The sequence below is a fragment of the Melospiza melodia genome, chromosome 11 (genome assembly GCF_035770615.1).
Source record: "Melospiza melodia melodia isolate bMelMel2 chromosome 11, bMelMel2.pri, whole genome shotgun sequence".
Classification (NCBI taxonomy): domain Eukaryota; kingdom Metazoa; phylum Chordata; class Aves; order Passeriformes; family Passerellidae; genus Melospiza; species Melospiza melodia.
The window spans coordinates 29,320,173-29,343,390 of record NC_086204.1 but is presented as its reverse complement, the minus strand read 5'-3'; the positions used below and the strand labels follow the sequence as shown (position 1 = coordinate 29,343,390).

Genomic DNA, 23,218 nt, shown 5'->3' with positions numbered 1-23,218 from the left:
GAACAAGGGCCCGAAGTGAACCGGGCGGGGCTGAAGGGCCGAGCCAGGGAACAGCTGGTGCAAAAACACTTCAACTTCTGCATCCCGAGCCCATCCCCGCAGATTTCCCTTCCTTCCCACCGCTCTCGATCCGCATCTGTGCAAACAGGATGAGCTACAAAAGTATAAATACAGCGGGCATGAGGGAAAGTTCAAAAAAACATCAAATTCTAAAAAGCGGCCTCGCACAGCCGGCGCTGCCCCGGGCCCCGCTGTCCCGCCCGCAGCCCATTCGGGCCGCCCCGGCCCCGCTGCCCGGGGGAGGGCACCGGGTCCCGCCCCGCCCCCGGGCCCGCCTCGGCTCCCGCCCGAGGAGCCGCGGGAGCGCCGCGCTGGCTCTGCCCGGGCAGGTACGGCCGCGCCGGACCGCGGGACAGCGGGACAGCGGGCGGGACAGCGGGCACCGGGCGGGACAGGGGCAGGGACAGGGCAGCGGGCACCGGGCAGGGACAGCGGGCAGGGACAGCGGGCAGGGGCACGGACAGGGGGCACCGGGCAGGGACAACGGGCAGGGGCAGGGACAGCGGCACCGGGCAGGGACAGCGGGCGGGACAGGGGGCACCGGGCAGGGCAGCGGGCACCGGGTCGGGCTCCGTGCCTGGGGCTGCCCGGGGCGCTGCCGGTCGGGTTCTGTGTCTGGGGCTGCCCGGGGGCACGGGGGGAGCGCTGGGAGTGTCTCGGAGGGTGCGCTGGAGGATGGTCAGAGAGGTGTTTGGGAAGTGCTCAAGGATGCTCCAGGGTGCTCAGGGAATGGGTGGGAGTGCTTTGGAGGGTGCTCACGGCGTGCTCCTGGGTCTGCTCCAGGGATGCTCTAAGGGTGCTCACGGCGTGCTCCTGGGTTTGCTCCAAGGGTGCGCTTGGGTCTGCTCCAAGGGTGCTCCGGGAGTGCTCCAAGGATGCTCCGGGGGTGCTCAGGGCTCTTGGCCCCTGGCGTGGCTGCCCAGGGCAGCATCAGCCGTGGCTCACTCGGGACGGGAGCGTTTGCAGAGCACGCCTGGCTCCGGGTGGGGGCCCTGAGCGTGGCTGGGCAGCTGGGAGAGGGCAGGAAAGCTCCGAGCTCTGCTGGGACCCCCAGAGGTCACCGTGCGAGGGCTGGGAAGGGCCCCCGGGCCCTGGGTATTGCAGTGAAGTCCCCAGAGCTGTGTTTAGCCTCAAAGCCGAGCCATAAACCCTGCCTAGGGTGGAAATGAGGCTCAGCCAAGCCCCAGCCCAGCCTCCGGGCTGAGCGCGGTCCCGGCGCCTCTCCCCGTTCCCTTGCCCGCGTTCCAGCCGCCCGCACCGAGCAGCTCCTGGCACCGAAACTCATTTCTGGCTGTGGCCGGGGCTGTGCCGGGTTCCCTGTGTCCCGGAGGGGCAGGAGGGGCAGGCGGGCCGGGCAGCATCGCCGTTCCCCGGCCGTGCTCGCTGCCAGGGCATTGTGAGCAGCCCAGCTCTGTCTGCCGGGAGCAGCCGTGCCCTGGACACTTCCCTGCACTGCTCTTGCCCTTTCCTCAAGCGCAGCTTGTTCCCAGTGGCTGCAGATTGCAGCCGGCCTGAGAGCTCGGGCTGTGCTCCCAGCACAGAAACCAGGAGCAGGGAGCACCGAGCTGCTGCTCGCATCACTGAGCTGGAGGAGAGGCTGGGTGGTCCGTGAGGAAGCAGAACGTGGGCTGGATAATGTCAGCTGGAAGTTCACGTGAGTTCAGGATGGAGGCAGCCATGGTCTGGATGCTCTGGGTGTGATGTTCGCCGTGCAGGGGTGGGAGTGGGTCTGGGCTCTTCAGGGATATCTCGTTTTCCTGACAGCTCTGATGTGACACCAGCAGGAAGGGCTTCCCTTGTCCAGAGCCTCCCCAGATATTGAATATTGCAGCTGCGTTGCCCAAATGAAATTGGTGAACACCCAAAAGCATTGCTCATGTAGGGCAAGGGTAGCAACCACAGCAATGTGAACAAAAATCAGCATTTGCCTTTGGACGTGTTTTGCAGTCTTCCAGGTGGTTTGTGTTTGATTTTGGATGGGCTAATTGGAAAAGCTGATCTCTTAAATGATACCTGAGATGGCAAAGGAAGAGGGGGAACCTGTAACCTCACATTAATCATTGGTTATTTGTCACTTTGGTTGTAATATTGAAAAAATAAATATGTCTGCTGAAATGACTGATGAGCAGGGACCTGGCTGGGGAATCTATGGTTGAGGAGGGATCAGTGAATGGATTCATTGAAACAGCTCTGGAGCTGGAAGATGAGGTGTCAGGGAACTTGTTGCTGCTGTGGGCTCTGTCACAGTCCTGATGCAGTTTCCTTGGAGTAGGAAAACGCTGCTCCTCTCCAGAAAATCCTGTTGTGAGGATAGTTTTAGCTCCCAGGTATCATCCCCTCATGCAATGCTCGGTCTGTCCCATTCCCACATATTTCTTTCCCACCAAGCAGGAATATGACAGTGCTTCCCACCAAAGAACCTCTGGAATGGGAATGTTTTGGGAGGGAGAGGCTTGCTCTCAAAGCATTCCTTGAATCAGGAGCGGTGTTGAGATCCTGGGACACGGCTGCTGGATGAACACAGGCTCATTCACCAGCTCAGTGCCAATTCAGGTCCCTCCCTTGGTGGTTTTACAGCTGCCAAATATTTTAAAAGTCACATTTTCATCGCTGTGCGTTGCAGCCCAGCTCATCAAATCTTGGGTCTTTTTAAGGAAGCTTTGGGAGCAGCCACAGGGATGAGCATGGCCCCATTGATGAGGGGAAAAAAGTCAATATGGAAAGTTATTGTATTTTCCATTTGGTGCCCCACTTGACAGGGGTTATGTGACTCTGCCTGGCTCCAGAGCAGTGGGATGCAGATTCTGGTCAATAAAACCCTGAGCCCAGCTCCAGGGGTGTGAAGGAGCCCATGGCTTGGGGCAGAATCCTCACAGTGACAATGCCAGGGGAGAGCAGTGGGGACGAACCGGCTGCAGGGAGCTCCTGCTTCAACCCTGTTTATTGTAAACCTCAGGGGAATTCGTGTTTTGGGAAGTCTCGAGTCCTGCCCATCCCAGGGTTTAAACAGCACTTGGAAAAGAAGGTGGTGTCGTTATTAAGAAAATACCAAACGTCCACCCAAATGGACAATTTGATGGAGTCAGAAATGTGAAATATGGTGAAAAACCTATCCAGACACAGAAGTCTCCATCTTCAAAGTGAGAATATCTTAAATTCATCTTTGCAGCTGGTTCCTCTCCCCATCAGAGTGGGAATGTGGTGTGAAAAAGCTGAAACAACACCAGCAATGTGTGGTGTAGGGCTGAGGCTTTGTCAAAAACCTGGAGGAAAATCCCCATTTCCTAAATGGGTGAGAGGTGGGGAATGCTGCCCCAGGGCTCCCAGCTCCCCTTATCCTCACAGAAATCACCAGCAGAGGAGGAAGGCGGCACATCCTCCCTCTCTGCAGCCCCAGCCTGTGAGGAGAGTGGTTTCAGGTGGCCTAAACAAGAAATGTTCCAGTGTGAGGAGGATTTTGAACTTGTCAGGGGTGTGATCAATGCGAGTCTCGTTGGCTGGGGTCAGAAATCGATGGAAATGGCTCCGTGGCTCCATGGGGGATTGCAGTGGTTGCCCAGGGAGGAGGAGAGAAATGCAGACAACAGGGTTTTCCTAAAAACACCTAAAATTTCCCGCTTTGACCACGTGGGAGTTACTCAGTAACAGTGGCAGCAAAGCTTGACTTGTCCCAAGGTCAAGGAGGGACAGACCAGCAGCCATAGCAGGATTTCATTGTTTTCCCTCAAAACTTGTGGGATTCAGGCAAAGAGAAGAGTAAATGTTAGAAACGAGGCACCTCAGATTTTTGTCTGCCTTCTGACTGTGGAGCACTTTTGTTTCAGGGCTTTGGGTGCTTTTTTGTGCTCGCCTGGCTCTGGGAAAGAAGACTTTAGGGAAAACACCACAGCTTTCAAGGCACGGGATAAAATCACAAGAATTGACCAAGGCTTTTGTGAGTCTGTGGCTGGAATGAGCTGAAGGTCAGTCAGAAAAGAGGTTATCAGAGGAGGGGGTGAATGTGATCGTTTTCCCCTCCTGGTAAGCCAGAAAGGAGGGAGAGAGTTTGGATATCTGATACCTCCAGGTCTGACCCGTCTCTAATGGAAATGCTGGCAGGAAGCTCATAACATTTATTAGACAGCAACGAGCAGCTTTAATAAAATCAGAATGCACACAGCTTTATTACAGACTTTGGGGAGGAAAAGGGCCTGAAATGGCTGGTTAAGTACCAAGGGTTGCACACCCAGGGGCTGCTGAAAGGGATCCCCTCCTTTATGGAGTGGGGCAGGGTTCATTATTCAGCTTCCTTGTGAGCCCTCCGGTTCAGACCCCGGGGAGGCCCCACACGCCTCCAGGATGTTTTCCATGTGCACAGCCCCCAGCTCCAGCCCCAGCTGCTCCTCCTCCCTGCTTTTTGTGCAGAGGGGGTGGGAGCCAGCCTGGACCTCTCCATCATCAGCCACTGATGGGCTGCAGGGAGAGCTCGTCCCTCTCCAGCACTCCCAAATTGCTTCCAGCTCCCAGCTCTGCTCTGGAGATGCCCCGGGCAGGCAACAGCCAAGGGAGGTTTCTCTTGGGGTGCCATAAGGTCCCATTGTCATCAGCCATGTGCTGAAACCATCCACTGACCCCAGGCTGAAGGCTCTTCCCATAAGTAACAGGTTTTGCATCCTAAACCCAGTCCTGCTGTGCCTCAGCACAGAGGGAGGCCTGCCCAGCTCTGTGGTGTGGCTGCAGGCTGGGATGGATCCAGCTTGGGAGCTTTCCCTCCTGGTGCTGCTGGGTTTGTAGCAGTGCCTCAGGCATTGTCTGGTGTCCCCACTTTAATTCTGGGTCTGCTCAGCTGCCTTCTGCCCCCTCAAGCTGCTGTTCCAAGGGGTGCTGTGGGGCACAGGACCACTGGCAGTGGTGATTTTGTGATGCCAGACACACGTGGAAGGTGGCTGGTGGGCTCCCAGGACTCAGATCTCATCCAGCAGCAACCCTGTTTGCTTCACTTAGGGAAACCTCATGATAACTCCTCACAGTGCAAACCAGGACTTTAAACTGCTTTTATTTAACTAGGTATTTATTTAATCCCACAAAGATTTCAAGCCTCTTTTCTTTTCTCCTGGAGGGAAACTCCTTCCCGTGGCTGTGCCAGCGGGCAGAGGATCACAGCAGAGATCCCACCCCTGTGCAGGTCCCCAGCAGACTGGAAGTGGCTTATTTTTCTTCCTTTGCAGTGAAAACAGAATTGAAAAATCCCTACAACAAATATTCCCCGAGAGGCCGTTTTTATTCCTGGTATGTCCATTTGCAGCCGGGGCTGTTGTGCAATCCAGACCGCCCGGATGGAGCAGGTTTGGGTGTAACCCTTTGGGTGCCAGGGGCCAGCCCTGTCCGTGGGTCACCCTGGGGTGATCCTGCCCCTCTGCTCAGCCCTGTGGGGCACATCTGAGTGCTGAGTCCAGCTCTGGGCTCCTCAGGATGAGAAGGAGCTCCTGAGTGGAGGCTGTGGAGATGAGGAAGGGCCTGGAGCATCTCCGTGCCCAGGGAAGGCTCTGAGAGTTGGGCCTGGTCAGTATTGAGAAGAGATGAGTGAGCAGGGACCCCATCCATGGGTATAAGTATCCAGAGGGAGGTGTCAGATGGACAAGGATGGACCAGGCTCTGCTCAGCCTCAGTGGTGCCCAGCAATGGGACAGGAGGAATGGGCAGAAAATGATACCTGGGAATTTCCACCTGAATGTGAGGCAGACCTTCCCTGGGAAGTGACCAAGCACTGGGCACATTGTCCAGAGAGGCTGTGGAGTCTCTCTGTCACTGGGGATATTCCAGACCCCTCTGGACACACTCCTGAGCAGAGTGCTCTGGGGTGACCCTGCTGGAGCAGGGAGGTGGCCCTGGGTGATCTCAGTTGTCCCTTCCAGCCTGAATGGGCCCGTGGTGGAGAGGAGAGGGGGTGAAGCCCAACCCTGCCGTCCCACAGGGATTCTCTGTGGGGAGGGGAGGGCAGCAGCCCTGCCAGCAGCAGGGGTGGCCAGGGGGGTGCATGGGATGGCTCTCGAGCCGCTTCAGAGCCGTCTGGTTCCTCTCATCCGCGGGAGCAGAGCAAGCCCCCCGGCAGCTTGGTGCCTGATGTGAAGCAGCAGCAGCAGCACTTTCAGGCCGTGACCTCGGTTCTCATGCTTGGGGGACAATCTTGGTGAGCCCCTTCCCCACTTCCCACCCTGCAGTAACCCCCTTGGGCAAAGCTATCAGAGGCTGGATGTAAATCCATCAAGCACCAGCCCATAATTAATTAATTTGAATGTTTTGACTCCTTCCCTTCGTAGCTCCCGATTAAAAGCTTATTTAAGGGGTCACAGACTTCTTCAGTTCCGGAGGGATTAAATGTGGGAACAACTGTAGCTCGTATGTGAGTAATTGCAATAAGGAAATGCTCAAAATTAAAGCTTCCTGCTAGCTCTGTCCAGTGGGAAAACCCAACAATTCTCTCAGAATGCCTTTAAAATCAGCATCATATAGAAAAACGTGTGTTTTCCTGTTGTGCTGCTTTGCCTGGAGAACACAAGCGGCTCAGAAGAGACACACGAGCGTAACTAAAGGAGAGGAATTCAGCAGGAAAGGGAGAAGGAGCCAGCGTGCCCTGGAGCTGGTTTGGGAGCTGAGGCTCAGTAATTGCTTGTGAAAGCAGAAAGCCACGGCCCCGCGCGGTGTGGGACGGAGCCGCGTGGGAAAGGCAGAGTTTGGGAAAGGCAGAGTTTGGGAAAGGCGGAATTTCAATGATTCCTCATTCCTCGGGTAGGAAGTTTAACCCATCCGTGCCTCGGGGAGGGGCTGGCAAAAGGACAAACCCTGCTGGCTCTCTGTGCCTCCAGATACTCTGCTTCCTGCACAGGCAAAACTTGTCTGCTTTTCTTCAAAGTTAATGTGTTAAAGTCCCGGCTGGGGGGTGCAGGGGGCTGGAGCAGCGCCAGCAGCTCTGCTCTCGCACACCACAAGATGCGGTTTTCCTCCCCAGCATGAGAGCGGGGCTGTGCTGCTCGTTCAGCCATGGGAAAGGTGCTGGGGCTGCTCAGAGATGGGAGTCCCTGGTGAGAGCCCCCAGCTCCCAGGGGATGCCTCCACTTCCCAGGATTTGCTTTCCCAGCCCTGGAAGAGTTTTGCGGCCCTGAGCCCCTCGGCCTTTGCAAGCATGAGGCTGTGGCGAGTTCAGTGCAGAGACTGAGGGATTTGTCCCTGCTGCCAGCCTGGAGGGGCAGCAATCCAGGATGCCCGAGGGGAATGCCAATGCAAGACAGGCTTGGGACGGGCACTCTGCCCATCACTGAGCCACCCTGCCCAAAATCACAGAATCCCAGACTGGTTTGGCTTGGGAGGGACCTTAAAGCCCTTAAATCTCGTTCCACCCCTTGCCATGGGCAGGGACACTTTCTGCTATCCCAGGCTGCTCCAAGCCCTGTCCAGCCTGGCCTTGGGCACTTCCAGGGATCCAGGGACAGCCACAGCTGCTCTGGGCAGCCTGTGCCAGTGTCTGCTCTGCCAGCTGGAAGTTGGGATGGATAACCCCAGAGCCGAGGGCTGGAGAGTTTGATGCGGAGAGCGGCACTGTCCCCACCGGGACACCCCGTGCGCTGCGCATGGATGGACACGGCGACAGGGACAGGGGGCTGTGCCTGGATCTGGGGACACGCAGCCCTCCTGCAGCTCCCCCAGGCTGCCGCCGGCGAGTCGCGGCTGCGTTTCCTCGGGAGAGGCGCTCCTGGAATTGCTAATGCTCCAGCCCGGAGGTGCGGCATGCGGAGCGCTGCAGCCGCAGCATCAGGTACGGCAGCAACGCCGTTAATTATTGACTCTCTCTTCAATTATCAGCCCTGATAAGGCAGCACCCCCCTCGACAGCCCGGGCAGCGCTTGGTGCTCGGTGTTTTCTGGGAAAAAGAGCTATTCCGTGGAAAAGTAACTCGTTTTGTGCACCGGGATTGAACTGTCCTCGCAAAGGTCATCCGAGAGCCGTGGGCTGCTCTGCCGGAAAATCAATCCCTCTTTTGTGCTTCTTGGTTTAAAGTTGTGTTTGCTTTCTGAGCAAGGTCACAGCTCAGCTGACCAAGTTTGTGGCTGCTGGAGCAGGCTGGGGTCCAGCCACGCTGCGCTCGCTGCTCCGAGCCCTTCGCATGGGAGAAGATGCTGTGGAGGGAGGCGAGAGCTGCTGCTCCCCGGGGGGTTTGTGGGTGCCAGCCTGAGCAGGTAACCTGACAAAATGCTCTGCTAACCAGTTTTTCCTTTCACCACCAAGTGCTGGAGCTGCTGCTGCAGTGCAGGAGAACAGACAGGCAGAGCTCAGATCGCGTTGCGTTACAGCTAACCAGACTGTGCTAACGTGCTGGTGGGTTATCTTGTTATTTATAGGCTCAGGGTTAACTGTTTCCCAATTAAAATTACTAGCAAGACGCTCTGGGAGAATGGATTTTGTGGGGATTTGTGGTATGTGGTTGAGTTCATTTGTAATTTAAATGTTTGGGGGTGTCGTGGTGCTCTCCTTCCTGCCGGCTGGGGTGAATGGGGGAGCTGCTCACATTGCCTGGCAAGTGGGATGGAGTGAGAGAGGGGTTAAATGTGAGTGTAAAGAGCCAGTGCTTGAGTCCAGGCTGGTTAAAAAGACAGTGCATTGTCCCTGCCCCCAGGAATAATACCACTCTGCTCTGTGCTGTTGCCTTCTCACATATTTGGCTTCTCCGTTTCCATTTCTGTATGTATTTATTCCTGCCTTGAGAAAAACAGCCTAATTCCATTCTGGATTAATCCTCCCCACTGTGTAGCAAAGGTAAGGATCAGCGATGCATGGGGAGAAAAAGAAATGTTCTTCAATTTCATTTACTAGAGAAAACTCAGCAAGTATAGAACCTGGCAGAGGGTCAGGCTAACAGGTTTCAGCAGGATGGAGACACACCTAAAACTGTTACCCTGCCTCAAATTATGGACCCTGGTGTAAGGGTCTTCTACTTCTGGCAGATGACTTTTTATATTTTAATCTCATTTTTCTTAGGGACAGGCATGGGAGAGCAGCTGTGGGGTCCAAAGAGGCACATTTTTGGCTCTAAGCCATCTTCTCCATGCCTGAGCTGCCCCGGAGGGGGCAGGAGAACATCAGCAAGCTGGTTGGGGACATTCAGCATCCTTTTACGAGGCGATTTTGAAGTAGATTGGTCAAAGGAGAGTAGTCGTAGTATCAATTTGGGCTGCAGAGTTGGGACCCAGCCAGCTCATAAATGATCCAAATGCAATTATCTAGATATTAAAAACCATCCTATTCACTGGCTTTTCCCCCCTCCTTCTGAATAAATGACCTAGAAGAGTGGAGTGTAGCTGGTCAGGCTGGAATTGGCTGCAGTCGGAAAATTAAGGGGAAGAAACAACATTTGAGAAAGAGGTTGGTGTTTGTTTTGGCACGTGGTGTTCTCTGGCAGGAGGAGACAGAAGGAATTGTCCTTTGTAGAAGGAGTGTGGTTTATTGGAGAGCACTTGAGCAGCTTTCCAGGAGCTCACAAGGTGCTGGGTGGGCACCAGCGTGACCCTGCAGGAGCTTTGGGGAGCTTTGATGTTCTCCTTGGGCTGGGACCTTCCTGACTTCTCACCATTGACCACAAACATGCCTCATGGGATTGACAATTGATTGTTTCTTTAAAAGGTTTTGATCTTTCAAAGTATTCATTGTAGAATCATAGTATGGCTTGGGTTGGAAGGGACCTTGAAGATCACCTCATTCCATGGGCAGGGACACTTTCCACCATCCCAGGGTGCTCAGATCCCTGTCCAAGCTGGCCTTGGACACTTCCAGGGATGTGGCAATGTCCTGTGGTAACAATACAGCAGGATTTGACTTCATTTTTTAGCTGGTCTTAGGTAAGGGTCAGCTGGAGCCCCTTCCTGGGGAGCTCTGGAACTGTGGTCAGTGCTGAAGCCCTGGCTGAGGCAAAGCTCTGCACGCCGAAAATGAGTTCAGACTCTGTTGTTTTGGTCCATGAGATGGGTGTGAGCTGGGGCTGGCTCAGCACAGGCTCTGTGCTGCTGGTCCTGCCCTGAGGGTGTTGCATAGCTCAGGGATGCACTGGAGGAGCAGGGATGGACTTGCAAGCAGCTGTGGGGCCGTCTCTGGCCAGGAACCAAACCAGATACTGTAAGGAGAATCATCAACAAACAACCTACTGTTCAGGAAACTCCCCCGTCATCCTCTGTAGCAGAAATTGAAACCAGACCTTCTCACTTGGAGCGTTGTTGTCCTTCTCACACAAGCCAGGGAGCCTCAAGCTGTGATGTCCAACTGCTCCGACCTCCTTCACCCTTCCCTGCCTCCTCCCTGTGCCTTTCTAAAGGACCTGGAGGTGAGAAGTTTCTCCCAGGACCTTTCTTGGACATTCCCCAGCCTTAATTCCTCATGCTCCAGGAGGGTCTCATCCATGTCCACGTGATGGGAAGGAGCTGGACATGTGTTACCATTTCTGGTACCACAGCCCAGAAATGATGTGAAGATCTAAGTGTTGGCTGTGGTAGATCTCCATCTGAAGTTGTTCCCTGAGCTGAAAGCAGTTTGTCTGTGGTCCAGTGCAATTTGGTGAAGCACATCCCTACTTTTTAACAGTAGGGACGTGCTCTGAAGTAATGGCTGTCATTTGAGCGAGATTCAACATAAATTTTGAATCTTTGCTCGTTATGGATTTTAAAATAAAGGCAAACCAGTCATTTCTGTGTCTAGTTTATATCCCTGTTGACAGGGAGCTTTTATCAAGTTGGATATCTCCAGCTCTCAGGAGTCTGTGCCATCGATCTCAAGCCATCCCAAATGTCTGTCTGTCCTTGCTGGCACTCAAACCCTCTGTAATGCAGGGGATGTTTTACCAGGACCAGCTCCCTGGGATCTGTCTGTCAAGCACAAGTTGTTGCCTCTGGAAAAGGAGCTATTGATTTTAGCAGCTTCAAAGCCTTGGACACCACTGGGCTGCAGAGGATGGGAAGTGGGAGGGGGGTGGCCTTTGAAGGCTTGTAAGGCTTTAAGGAGAGATTAAGTTCACACGGCTTTGTTATTTTATTCAATTAGAAGTATCCATTTCTTTTTTTCAAGGGTGAAGCGACTCCTCAGCCCTTGTCAGAAGATGCTTAAGTGACAGCCCAGTTAGACCCCACCATGGAGAAGACAGAAGGTATGGAACCTACAGGATATTTATTTGTTCATTTATTCCTTTAGAAAGACTCCCAACCAAGCCATGGAGTAATTTCCTTACCAGAATTGCTGTAAATAACCTGTTCTGTAGATGTGGGGCCAAGAGGTGAAAAATGCATCGTTCATTATTATGCAGATTTCTCAAAAACCACAGCAAAGCAGGTCCCAGCTCTAGATCAGCACATATTTGTCCTCCCATGCCCTGTGACAGATCCCTGCTCCCACCCTCCAGCTGTGTTCCTGTGCCCTGGGATGACCCCAGTGGTGTTGTCCCTCTGTCCTTCCCCTGCCTTCCACGTGCTGCTCCCCACCCAGGCAGCCCCTCAGCATCTCAGTGATGCTCTGTGCTGAGCAGCACCACAATCTGTTCCCAATTGTCCTGGTCCTCTCCAGCTGCTGCACCAGGGTGGAGACAGAGGGGTCAGCCATGGGCCCTGCTGCCTCCTCCTCCTCCTCCTCACTGAGCCCAACTCGTGTGCTCAGAGGTGCAGAGCAGCCCACACCACTGTGATTTCAGGGACTTGCTGCATAAAAGTGCAGAAATTTACCTGTTAACCCCCTCAAGGTGGAAATTTGGGGGCTGTGACTGTTTGCGGGCTGGAGATGGCTGTGTTAAAGTGGGAGGCTCTGGTCAGGAGCAGTTTGCCTGTGCTGGCTGGGTGGGCAGACACAGTGACACCCATTTAGTGGTGATTTGCCTCAGTTAGGAGCTGTGCTGGAGCTGAGCAGGTCACCTTGGGATGCGTGTTCTGCATGGCTGCGGCTCCGAGCAGCAGCCTCTGCCCAGAGCCGTCATTTTCAAGGAATAATTTGTGACCTGGTGGCTGCAGGTGAAGCGAGGCAATGATTTTCCTGCTTGGTGTGCGCTGCTTACGCCGCTGAAAAGTTCGAACCAAACCAAAAGCCTTGAAGAATATCATTGTCATAGATTGATCCCACATTCTATTATTGGGCTGGATTTATTATCCACCAGATTTATTATCTGTACCTACACAGCTCTGCCTGCAAAGCCTGCTGTTTGCTTAATTGCCAATTAGAGCCATGATTTCAGGAAATTTTTGGCTTCCTCAGTGCAACAATTACCTGATGCACCTCTGGAAAACCAGATCAGAGCTTGGTGCGTGTCACTGTGTGTCTGCACAGCTTCACCAGGAGCCTCCACAATAATGAGCTGCCTGCCCAAAACTGAGATGAAAAGAGAAAAAAACATCTCCCCCCTGCTCTAAACAATTTTTTTTTTCAAGATTGGATAATTTCTTCTTTTTCTGGGGGGGTGTTTCAGCAGATGGCCAGCCGCCCAAACCCGACGGGGACCGGGAGCAGCCCCGCAGCCTCCCCTACTCGCTGGAGACACCCTACGGCTTCCACTTGGACCTGGACTTCCTCAAGTACGTGGACGACATCGAGAAAGGCAACACCATCAGGCGGGTGCACATCCACCGCAGAGCCAAGCAGCCCAAATTCAACACCCTGCCCAGAAACTTCAGCCTGCCCGAGAGCGGCTCCCGCGGCTGCTCCACCGCCGCTCCCAGCAAGAGCTGGACCTCCACCTGCTCCTTCCCTCAGCGAAAGGCGTCCCTGGGCGAGGAGCCGCCGCGGGCCCCGCTGCCGGCCGGGGCAGCTCCCGAGGAGCCGAGCTACCGGAGGAAGGCGCTGCTGGCGGAGGCGCGGCGGCAGGCGGAGCTGGGCTGGCCTCCGGCGGAGCTGGGCTGGCCTCCTCAGGCGGAGCTGGCCCGGCCGCAGGACGCGCTGAGGGCACGGCCGCAGCTGCTGCGAGCCTCCAGCATGCCCGAGGCGCTGCCCCCCGGCCACAGCCCCCCGGCCGCACCCTCGCCCCTCCGGAGCCCTCCGCAGCCCTGCCACGGTCCCCAGAGCGCCTCCCGGCCCAGCTCGGAGGGCAGCGGCTCAGCCCCGCCGCGAGAGATGGAGCGGGACGGCTCCGCGGGGCAGCCCGGCGGGGCTCTGCCCCTGCAGCCCCCCTGGCAGAGCCAGCAGCTGCAGGTGCTGGTGGAGAGCGGGGCCGAGGAGGGCGATGCCGCCGATGGCTCCGACCCGGCCAGGGCTGAGGCAGCGGCACCGGCTGCCCTCCGGCTGGCGGAGGAGAGCGTGAGCCCTGCGGAAAGGGGGCTCAGTGTGAGTGAGATGGATCTGAACGTGCTGAAGGAAAGTGAGGAGAGGAATGTCCGAGCTGGAGGGGACAAGGAGAGCAGTGCTCCCCGTACCCCTGAGCATGGAGAGCCCGGCGGGGTCACGGCGCTGAAGCAGCAGGTCGCTGAGCTGGAGGAGCAGCTGGCCAAGAAGAAAGAGGAGCTCGAGCAGGTCAGGGCAGTGCTGGAGCAGCAGGATCGTGAGATCCAGGAGAAGGAGAAGAGCATTAAGCTGCTGGCCAGCTCCAAAGCTGAGCTGGAAGAGCAGCTGTGGCAGGAGAAGGCCAGGGAGGCTGAGCCGCGGAGGCGCAGGGGCAGCGGGGCCTTGCAGCGCCTGGACGCCGCCGTGAACACCGAGCTCTCGCAGGGGACAGGGCTCCGGCAGGCCCAGGACAAGGGCATCAACGTCAATATCCCGCTCTCCACCAGATCCATCGGCTGCGGCACCCTCAGGGCAGAGAGAGCCCAGGCCGGGGAGGCGTGCAGGGAGCAGGGCCCGGCGGGTGCTCGGGCACAGGGACGGGCTGGTGAGGCCAGCGTGGAGGCCGGACCTCCTGCTCCCTGCCTCAGGCAGCTGCAGATCCACGAGCACCCCGGAGACCACAACCAGAACCACCAGAACTCCCTCGGCAAGGCGGGCTTTGGAGAAGATGAACCTCGGGAAGGGCTGCAGGAGGAAGGGGCTCCTGGCCATGAGGAGCTCCCGGCCGTTGACCCCATTGGCCAATATGTGAAAAAGATCCAGGAGCTCCTGCAGGAGCAGTGGCTGTGCTTGGAGCACGGCTACCCCGAGCTGGCCAGCGCCATCAAGCAGCCGGCCTCCAAGCTCAGCTCCATCCAGAACCAATTAGTTAATTCCCTGAACTCCCTGCTCTCTGCCTACTCCTCACAAGGCCCTGTGGATAAGGAGAATTCCAACACGCACTATCAACAGTTGGGTAAATAATATTGGCACAGGCTTCCATGTGTCCGGGCCAAATCTTTTCCCATTTATTCCAGCGTGGAGCAGGGGGGATGTGGTGGAACAGTTGTTGTCAGTCAGATCAGGAATAGTCTCGACAAAGCATGATGAGAGAGGCAAATCTCTGCACAGCACAGGTTATGGATCTGACATGGAAAAAAGCAAACAAAATGATGTAGGAGCTCATCAAGCAGTGGCTCGTTTATATGCAAGATCAGCTTCCAAAAGCTGCCACACTGGTGGCTGTTCCATCAAATAAACATTCTTTTTATTCGGGTTGCACATCTCAGTTTGCTAGAATATGAGGCTGGTGCTTATCTGGGGTAAATCAGTGTGGAGTTCTCCAGAACCCAAACCAGTCAAAATAACTGAGCAACCAGGCTGGGAAAAGACCACTGACAGACCTTCATCTAAAATAATTTTAGCTTATATGAAGATGGGAATCCAATGCCTGTTCTCTGGGGGAGGGAGGGAAGGGACTTGCAAATAGATAAGTGACTTATTCCTTAATATATAGACACTATTCAAAGTCCAATGGAAAAACTCATCCATGCAGTATTATAGCAGATTTATGTAGGAATTTTCCAATACATAGCTCCTGGGGAAAAAAAAAAAACCAAAACCAAACCAGTAAAATCTACTTATATTCATAGGACAAATACATAATTCCCAGTCACTTCCTTTATATTCCCAGTGACCTGGAGATATTTGAGACCTGTATTAAAGGTGGCAGGGCAGGTTCAGGTTGTGGCCAGCTGCATCTGTAGTTTTGCAAGACATCAAAAGACTCTCATAAGATGAAGTAAGATGCTTACAATTATCATTTGTGGCTTGTTGCTTGAGGTTGGGAATAATGATTGCTAATTATGGCACATCTGCTTAATTAATCTATTATTTTGTATTTTGGTAGAAAACTCTCCAACCACAAGTCTTAAATCCATCATGAAAAAGAAGGGTTATGGTTTCCATGCAGGAGGCAATGGGACCAAAAAGAATCTCCAGTTTGTTGGGGTAAATGGTGGGTAAGCATCCATTCAGAAGACAAAGAACTGCCTTTTAACGTGGAATGTCCTCTGTATCGCTGGAGAAGTCATTCTTTTCCCCCTCTTTTCCCCTCCTGATTAAAAGGCCAGTTGAAACAGAGCCTCTTTTCTCCCTTCTTTAATGCAGCACTGATAACCCGTGAGTAACCCGGCTAAGGAAGGGTGGTGCAGTGCTGGGGGCTGACACTCTCTGCACACCTTCTCCTGGGGCCTCATCCCAAACCCAGCTGGGGAAGGTGGGAATGCTCCATGGGAAGATTCCCTGGGAAGATTCCCACTGCCCTTGGTGGGTTTTGGAGGAGGCCAGCCCTGCCTGGTGAGCACGCTGCACTAACCTGCCCCACGCTCCAGCAAAGCCAGCAGCACTTGGTGCAGGGCCTGGGAAGAGACTTTTCTGGTAAATAAGGAATGACCTTGGGGTGAAGGAGACTTTAGGTTGTGCTCCCCATTCCAGGTGTGTCCAGTATGCAGCACTCCTTGGCCTGTGAGCGGAGCAGAGGCAGCATCTCGTGCTGAGGTGAATGTGTGCTGGCATGGAGAGTGCAGGACACGTGTCACTGTCCTGGGTGGGCAGACAGCTCTGTGTGCCAGCCTGGGTGCTGCCCTCTGCTCACACCCTGCTCCCCTCACTTCCCACTTGCTGGGAAATGCCAAATGGGTACAACTTGTAGGGACTGGAGGAGTCTTGGTTAATTGGAGCAAAGTTCTGGGGTCAATCCGAGTGAACGTTCTGTTTTGTGGAAGACATTATTAATATTAATGCTTTTAGAGAACCAGAGGAGAGATCTCTATCAGGGCTGCTGGAATGATGGATTCAGCCCAAAAGACTTCAGCCCAAAAGCTGTGCAAACACAGCTTTTGTCTCGTGCTCCTCGAGGCTGCCGATGCCACCTCGAGTCCCTGCTTGCCACGGGGGCTGTGCTGCTGCCACCCTGCCACCGTGCCAGCAGCTCCCAGCAGGGAGGCAGCTCTCAGCCCCTGCCCGGGCTGCAGATCCACGAGGGATGTGATGGACATCCCTCCAAACCCTGCAGTAACCTTGCCTGCTGCTCATTAACTGCTTCTGCCACACTCCTGCTGCTTGAGGAGCCAGAGACAGACTAACCCCGACTTGGGCTGCGGCTCACACCTTGTAACTTGCTGCTTGTCACTCTGTGCTTCACCCAAGGCCCCTTGGGGGCAATGAGCCTTGGTCAGGCCCATGGCTGTGGCTGGGGAAGGAGGGAGTAACCTGTGGTGTCCTCAAATAGCTACGAGACAACGTCAAGTGAAGAGGACACCAGCTGTGAGGACAGCGACACCGAGACCGAGGACAGAGCCGGGGACGTGGAGCCCGAGCAGGATGGAAGGGAAAGCAGAGGGCCTTCCTCAGGGGAGAAGCGTGAGGCGGAGGATGATGATGATGATGATGATGAGCAGGAGGCATCAGCAGGAGCAGCTCCCTGCTCTCAGCACCAGGCTCACAGGTAACCATGGCACTGGGTGGTGACTGACCCATGGTGGCCACAGGACACGGGACTGCAGGGCTGGGCTGGGGCTTCTTCTGGTGGAACAGCAGTGGTGACCTCTGCAGGAAAGGGAAAAGGCTTTAAAGAGCTAAATATTTTCTGAGTTACCACAGAATCTAATGGGGATTGATTCAGGCCCTACACTGAGTCATGTCTGGTGAGTTAGCTCATTCTCCCCTCTCATGGAAAGTTTTTTGGTAAAGTTCTTTGCAGGTTCAGGAATAAGATTTTTTTTTTTTACCCACGTTAAGGATTTTTGTAATAGATGAAATTGACCATATAAATCTGTGACTCTGGGCTTAAACCTCTGCTTAAGTGCTTGGCTTTGTACCTAAAATCTGTGTCAAGTCAATGGGACAACTCGTGTCCAATAATTTAAACACTTAAATGTGTTGAACATATTCCAATCTAATCTGCCTGTGTTCTCCTACTTGGTTGAATATCTCCTGTCCCATGGTGGATTTACAAAAGTCTTTTCCCTTTAGATGCAAACCCTCCGAAGATTTCCTTGCTGCCTGCCAGCTCCTCAGTGAACACCTCCCAGAAATCAGCAGCAGAAGCAACCAGCATCTGGTACAGATATTTCCCAGTCCCGTTTCGGACACGGTTCATGCTCTCTGTTCATGTTTTAATGGATGAGATTATCCCTGTGGCACATTGCAGGCTGTGCTCTGGGACAGCTTTGTGAGGAGAGGGGGGTGAGGTGACATCTGAGTCAGTTTTACAACAGCCAAAAAGAAAGGAAGAGAGGAGGGAAAAAATAAAAAAGAAAGATGAAGGCTTTGTCTGGTTACTCATCCAAGTTACCACAGGAAATTCCTTTCCCCCTCAAGTTGTAGCAGCAATCCCAAACCCACAGGCTGAGTGCTGCCGGGGTGGGGCCAGGAGCTGGGGCAGCCACCGCTCTGCAGGGACAGTGACAGTGACAGTGACACTTTGTGTTTGCAGCAGCCTGTGCTGGGCTCCATCTCCCGGGAGTGGTTCCAGGTGTCCAGCCACAAGGCTTCCAGGCCCGAGGTGGTGGCAGCGTACCTGGAGGCGCTGGGGGACACCCAGCCCCAGCTCCTGGAGACCGTGGTGAACCTGCCTGACAGGAATGGCAACACAGCTCTCCACTACAGCGTGTCCCACTCCAACTTCCAGGTCGCAAAGCTCCTGCTGGACACGGGTAGGAACGGCCACTCTGCTCAGCCAGGGCTTCTGCCAGGGGGTTGTGGTCCCATGAGGGATGGGTATGCAGGGAACAGGGGGACATGGACAGTCCCAGACATGGCAAACACTGAAGGAGGGCCAGGGTCCTCCCAGGGAGATCAGTCAGGAGCTAAAGGAGGTGGGACTGAGGTGGGGCTGAGGACCCTGCAAGGGCCCCATCCAGGAGGCAAACATGGAGGCAGGGTCCATCCAGGAGAGAAACAGGGGCCCAGGATCCATCCAAAGTACCAGGATGGGGCTGAGGTCAATCGAGGAGACCTGGCTGACCTCAAGACCAGCATCCTCCCCCACGGCTCAGCTCTGGGTCTGTGGATATGGTTGGGGGTCCCAGCTGCCATGAAGGCTCAGCAGTGCCCTCACACATCTTGAGGGCTTTGCAGCCTGACTTGGGGATGGCTCAGCATTGCTGTATCCAAAGGCATGTCCCTCATGGCCCCAGTCAGGTGGGATGGGGTGGCTCCCCAGCTTCTTGCAGCAGCCAAAGCCACATGATGGCTTGGGGCAGGAGGATCAAACCCCTGGGAGCATAAAAAATCCCTCAGCACCGCAGAAAAACTCCCATGTTAAATTATTGAACTTTCAGCTTGTGTTGCAATGAAAGAACAAAAATCTCAGCTGAGCCTGTACAGGGCAAAAATGTGCTCGTGGTCTGAGAGAACAGAGGCACTTTGGCCTTTTCTCATGGGCCAGACAATCCATGAAATGTTTGGGAAATGGCAGATTATCATACCCATCTATAACCCGATTGTTGCCACAGAGGCGCGGGGAGGGAAGGGTTTGAGGCAGGGAAGGGTTTGAGGCAGCTGCTTCCTCAGGGTGAGGCTGGAGCCGAGCCCTCACCCTCAGCCACGGCTCATTCCTCGTGGAGGAGCTGGAAATGGGCTCTTTGAAGTGAAAAATGAGTGAAATGAGGCCAGGATGTTTTCCAAGCCCGTTGGGTGATGGGCGTCTCTCTGCTGCTCCCTTGCCACTGGAGCCAAAGCAAACAGCCCACAGCTCCAACCAGCATGTGCTTGAGGCATTAATTATCCCCCTTTAATTTCTATTTGTTGTGGTCTTCAAAGTTAATTGAGTTGACCTCAACAGTTGTAATTAACTGTAGCACCAGGGGCTGTTTAGTGCTGCGCTCACGAGCCTGGATATTCAAAACAGATAAATCCCCGTCCTGTATCATTATGGAATAACTCCTTTTCTGGGAATATGAGATGCCACATGTTGTATGAGTCCCTCTCTCCTTTCTGCTCCCTCTGGGTGATCCACCCCGGGCTGGGTCCATCCCCTGCAGGGAAGTGCTGCCTGGACCTGCAGAACCGTGCTGGCTACACGGCCGTGATGCTGACGCCGCTGGCGGCCCCCGAGACCCGCCAGGACATGGAGGTGGTGATGAGGCTGCTGCAGGAGGGGGATGTCAACCTGAGAGCTGCCCAGGTGTGTGACAGGGACTGCTGGAGATGTAATTTGGGTTCCTCAGCTTCCGTGGCAGCGCCAGGCTGAGGCTTGGCAGCGGGAATGGGGTGGGAGTTGCTGCTTCCCAAACGTTCCAAAAGAAACTTTATCTGAGTGTGGCCACCCAGCAGCTCCCTGGGAAGGGGTGTGACAGCTGGGGCAAATGGACAAATTTAAAAAAGGCTGGAAATTTTGCAAACAAGTATTTCTGAGGCAAAAATCAGAAATGAGAAGCGAGGGGTGAACCCCAGGGCGTGGCAGCCCCAGGTTTGCTGGTGAGCTTCGTCAGAGTCACACATTTTGGTTTAGGGATGGGAGTGCCCTCACCCATCTCTGCTCCCACACTGCTGTAAAAGTTAGTCCAGATCTGAATAAACTGCCCAGGCGGATTTGGGGGCAGCTGGGAGGTTTGGCCATGCAGCTGCAAGGACCTTCCACAAGTGAACAGGTGCCTCTCACAACACCTGCTGAGGAGCCCCAGGGTGCCTGGATAATAACGTGCAATAGGAAGCAATATTAATATGATTTATTATCATTTATGTACCATGCAATAATAACATGCAATGTTGTGATACCTGGTTATGGGACGTGGGTTAGGGGTGGGCTTGGCAGTGCTGGGTTAATGGTTGGACTTGGTGATCTTAGAGAGCTTTGCCAAATCTAAATTATTCAATTATTCTATATGTGCAATAGTAATAATAATAGTAATAGTAATAATGATAATAATGATAATAAAACATACAAAATAATGTATAATAATAATTAGAATATTATTATAGTTATTCTAATATTATCATTATTATATAGTAATATATAATATATTATATAATATATTATAATAATATATTGTACAATTATATACACTATTATATTATATATACCATATATGTAATATAATACATATACCATTATATATATGAATAATAACAATTATAGATTATACTATTATTATATTATTGTAAACATTGTCAGATCATAATATATATTAATTATAATGATTATTCATCAATAAGAATTATATATTATACAACTGTTATAATAATTGTTATAACTTATATATTATATAACATATATTATAACAATATATTATACTATTATATATTATAATACACTATAATAATATACTATACTATTATATATTATATATACCGTTATATATATAATAATAATTATATATAGTACTATTATTATATTTTTGTAAATATTATCAGACCATAATATATACTACTACTACTACTATTACTACCACTTCTTGTTATTATTATTGTTGTTATTGTTAATAATGATGATGATGATGATGATAATAATAATAATAATAATAATAATAATAATAATAATAATAATAATAATAATAATAATAATAATAATAATAATAATAATAATAATAATAATAATAATATCCGTGGCCCTGCAGGGCGGCCAGACCGCGCTGATGCTGGGGGTGAGGCACGACAGGGACGCCATGGTGCGGGCGCTGCTGGCCTGCCGGGCCGATGTCAACCTGCAGGACGAGGAGGGCAGCACGGCGCTGATGGTGGCCTGTCGCCAGGGCAACGCCGACATGGTGCGGCTGCTGCTGGCGCAGCCCGGCTGCCTGGTGACCCTCACGGACAAGGTGCGGCTCCTCAGCATCGCTGCGGGCAGGGCCAACTCGGCTGGCATCCCGTGCTCCAGGCACCAGCCCCCCAGGGGTGGGCTTGAAGGGAAGCAGTCCATTTCAGTCCACCGATTTCAGTCCATTTTCTGAACCAAACCCCTGGTTTTGGTGCTGAGCTGTGCGTGGGGTGGTTGTGACAGCCATAGGCTGGGCAGGAGTGTTGGTGTAACCCTAAAAACCCAGATGGGCTCCTGGGCGTGCGGAATCAGCAGAGCTTCAGCTCCAAGAAATTAGCAATTAACTCCTGAGAATGGAGCCTCTCCACGGGATGTGTGGGATGGGGCTGGGCTGGGAGTGGGTGGAAATTCCTGCTGGGCCACAGGCCTGCGTTTGGAATTATGGAACTATTTTCTAATTAAACTATAATTTTATCTGAGGCGTGCAGGAGGGCACAGGGGCCGGGCAGAGGCACAGCTGGGCCGAGTTTGGTGTGGTTGAGGCCCAAAGCGGGGTTTGGGATGGTGACTCACTGTAAGGCAGGGAGGAACGGAGGGAGGGAAGGCGTGGGGAGGGAGCAGGGATTCACTGTGGCACTGTGACACACTGTGATGTGTCCCCTCTGTGTCCTGCAGGGCGGGAACTCGGCGCTGTCACTGGCTCATGGGGACATCGCTGCGCTCCTGCGAGCCCACATCGAGCTCAGCCCCTCCCTCCCGTTGTGAGCCGGAGCCAGCGCTCCTCCCTGAGCATCCCTGCTGGGGCCACAGGGCAGCAACTGCCTGCACCACTGAATCATGCTCCCTGTGCCTAATTCTCCTCCTTCGTCCCACTCACAGCCTGATCTGTGCCACAAACAACTCCAGACCCTCTCCTCTCCTCTCCTCTCCTCTCCTCTCCTCTCCTCTCCTCTCCTCTCCTCTCCTCTCCTCTCCTCTCCTCTCCTCTCCTCTCCTCTCCTCTCCTCTCCTCTCCTCTCCTCTCCTCTCCTCTCCTCTCCTCTCCTCTCCTCTCCTCTCCTCTCCTCTCCTCTCCTCTCCTCTCCTCTCCTCTCCTCTCCTCTCCTCTCCTCTCCTCTCCTCTCCTCTCCTCTCCTCTCCTCTCCTCTCCTCTCCTCTCCTCTCCTCTCCTCTCCTCTCCCACATTAGAGCAGCAATATTTAGTTTTTTGTAACCTGAGGTTATGGGCATCCTTTTAATCGACTACTTAACTGTATCTCATTTAACTTGTAAGTTTGTGTCCTAATATTTATTATCAGCTCTTCTGTAAGTAGTGGCAGGCAGCGATGGCTCAGTGTATGTAACAACAAACACAAGCTGGATGGATTATGGAAAGCATAAAATCCTATTTATGTTTGCTTATGCGGGTTTGATGCAAGAATTAAAAATTAATGCTGTAGGAAAATATTTGAGCATGCCAGACCCAAACAGGCAGACATTGTTGTGCCTGGGTCTGGAATTACCATATGGCTGTTATTTTTCCCTAATTAAGTTGGAGCTGACGGGGAGTGCAGCCCAGTGACAGGCTCTGCATCACCGTGGGGTGGGGCAGGGCATTGCAGGCACTGAATCCCAGCAGATTCCCAGCCCAGGGTGTGGTGGTGTTGTCCAAGAGCTCTGTGCAGTGCCTTTGCTGGCAGATGCATTTTGTGTTTGCTCCCTGCTTTGCCTCTGCTCAGTTTTCATATTCCCAAACTCCTCCTGCAAAGCCAAGCCGTGATTTAAGTGCTGGGACTGGGTCTCCCCCACCATGGAGCACCCACAGGGTCCAGCATCACCCCAAATCTGGGTTTTTCCTTAAATCCCTCTGCTGACAGAGAGGGAGGCAGGGCTCAGGCCCCACTTCTCTTGTTCTGCTGCGTCAGGACCCACTGGGTGCTGTCCCTTGGCTTTGGTGGAGCACACCCACATCTCCCTGATTAGCTAATTACTCTTTTTTCTGTAAGCAGAAGTCAATTCTGGCCCACTCTGGTTGTGGTTCAGTCAGTTCACATCCTGACAAAATTCTCTTGAGCTGCCTTGTGCCCCCATCCTTGCAGGGAGGGGAGAACAGCCCTGACCCTC

General features: G+C 53.4%; 1 protein-coding gene across 4 annotated transcripts; it reads left to right on the top strand.

Annotated features, from left to right (window-relative positions):
- Positions 1-330: 330 nt before the first annotated feature.
- On the top strand, positions 331-22,070 carry KANK4 (KN motif and ankyrin repeat domains 4). Of its 4 annotated transcripts, none has more exons than XM_063166239.1 (10): positions 331-389; positions 11,146-11,224; positions 12,527-14,329; positions 15,263-15,374; positions 16,646-16,861; positions 17,389-17,476; positions 17,852-18,071; positions 19,401-19,543; positions 20,976-21,176; positions 21,791-22,070. In XM_063166239.1, the coding sequence occupies exons 2-10, from the start codon at positions 11,209-11,211 to the stop codon at positions 21,878-21,880; spliced, it is 2,889 nt and encodes a 962-aa protein (XP_063022309.1). In that variant the 5' UTR covers positions 331-389; positions 11,146-11,208; the 3' UTR covers positions 21,881-22,070. The 4 variants fall into 4 exon arrangements, with proteins under 4 accessions (XP_063022309.1, XP_063022311.1, XP_063022310.1 ...); XM_063166241.1 differs by lacking the exon at positions 331-389 and adding an exon at positions 7,061-7,852; XM_063166240.1 differs by lacking the exon at positions 331-389 and adding an exon at positions 7,866-8,273.
- The last annotated feature ends 1,148 nt before the right edge of the window (positions 22,071-23,218 follow it).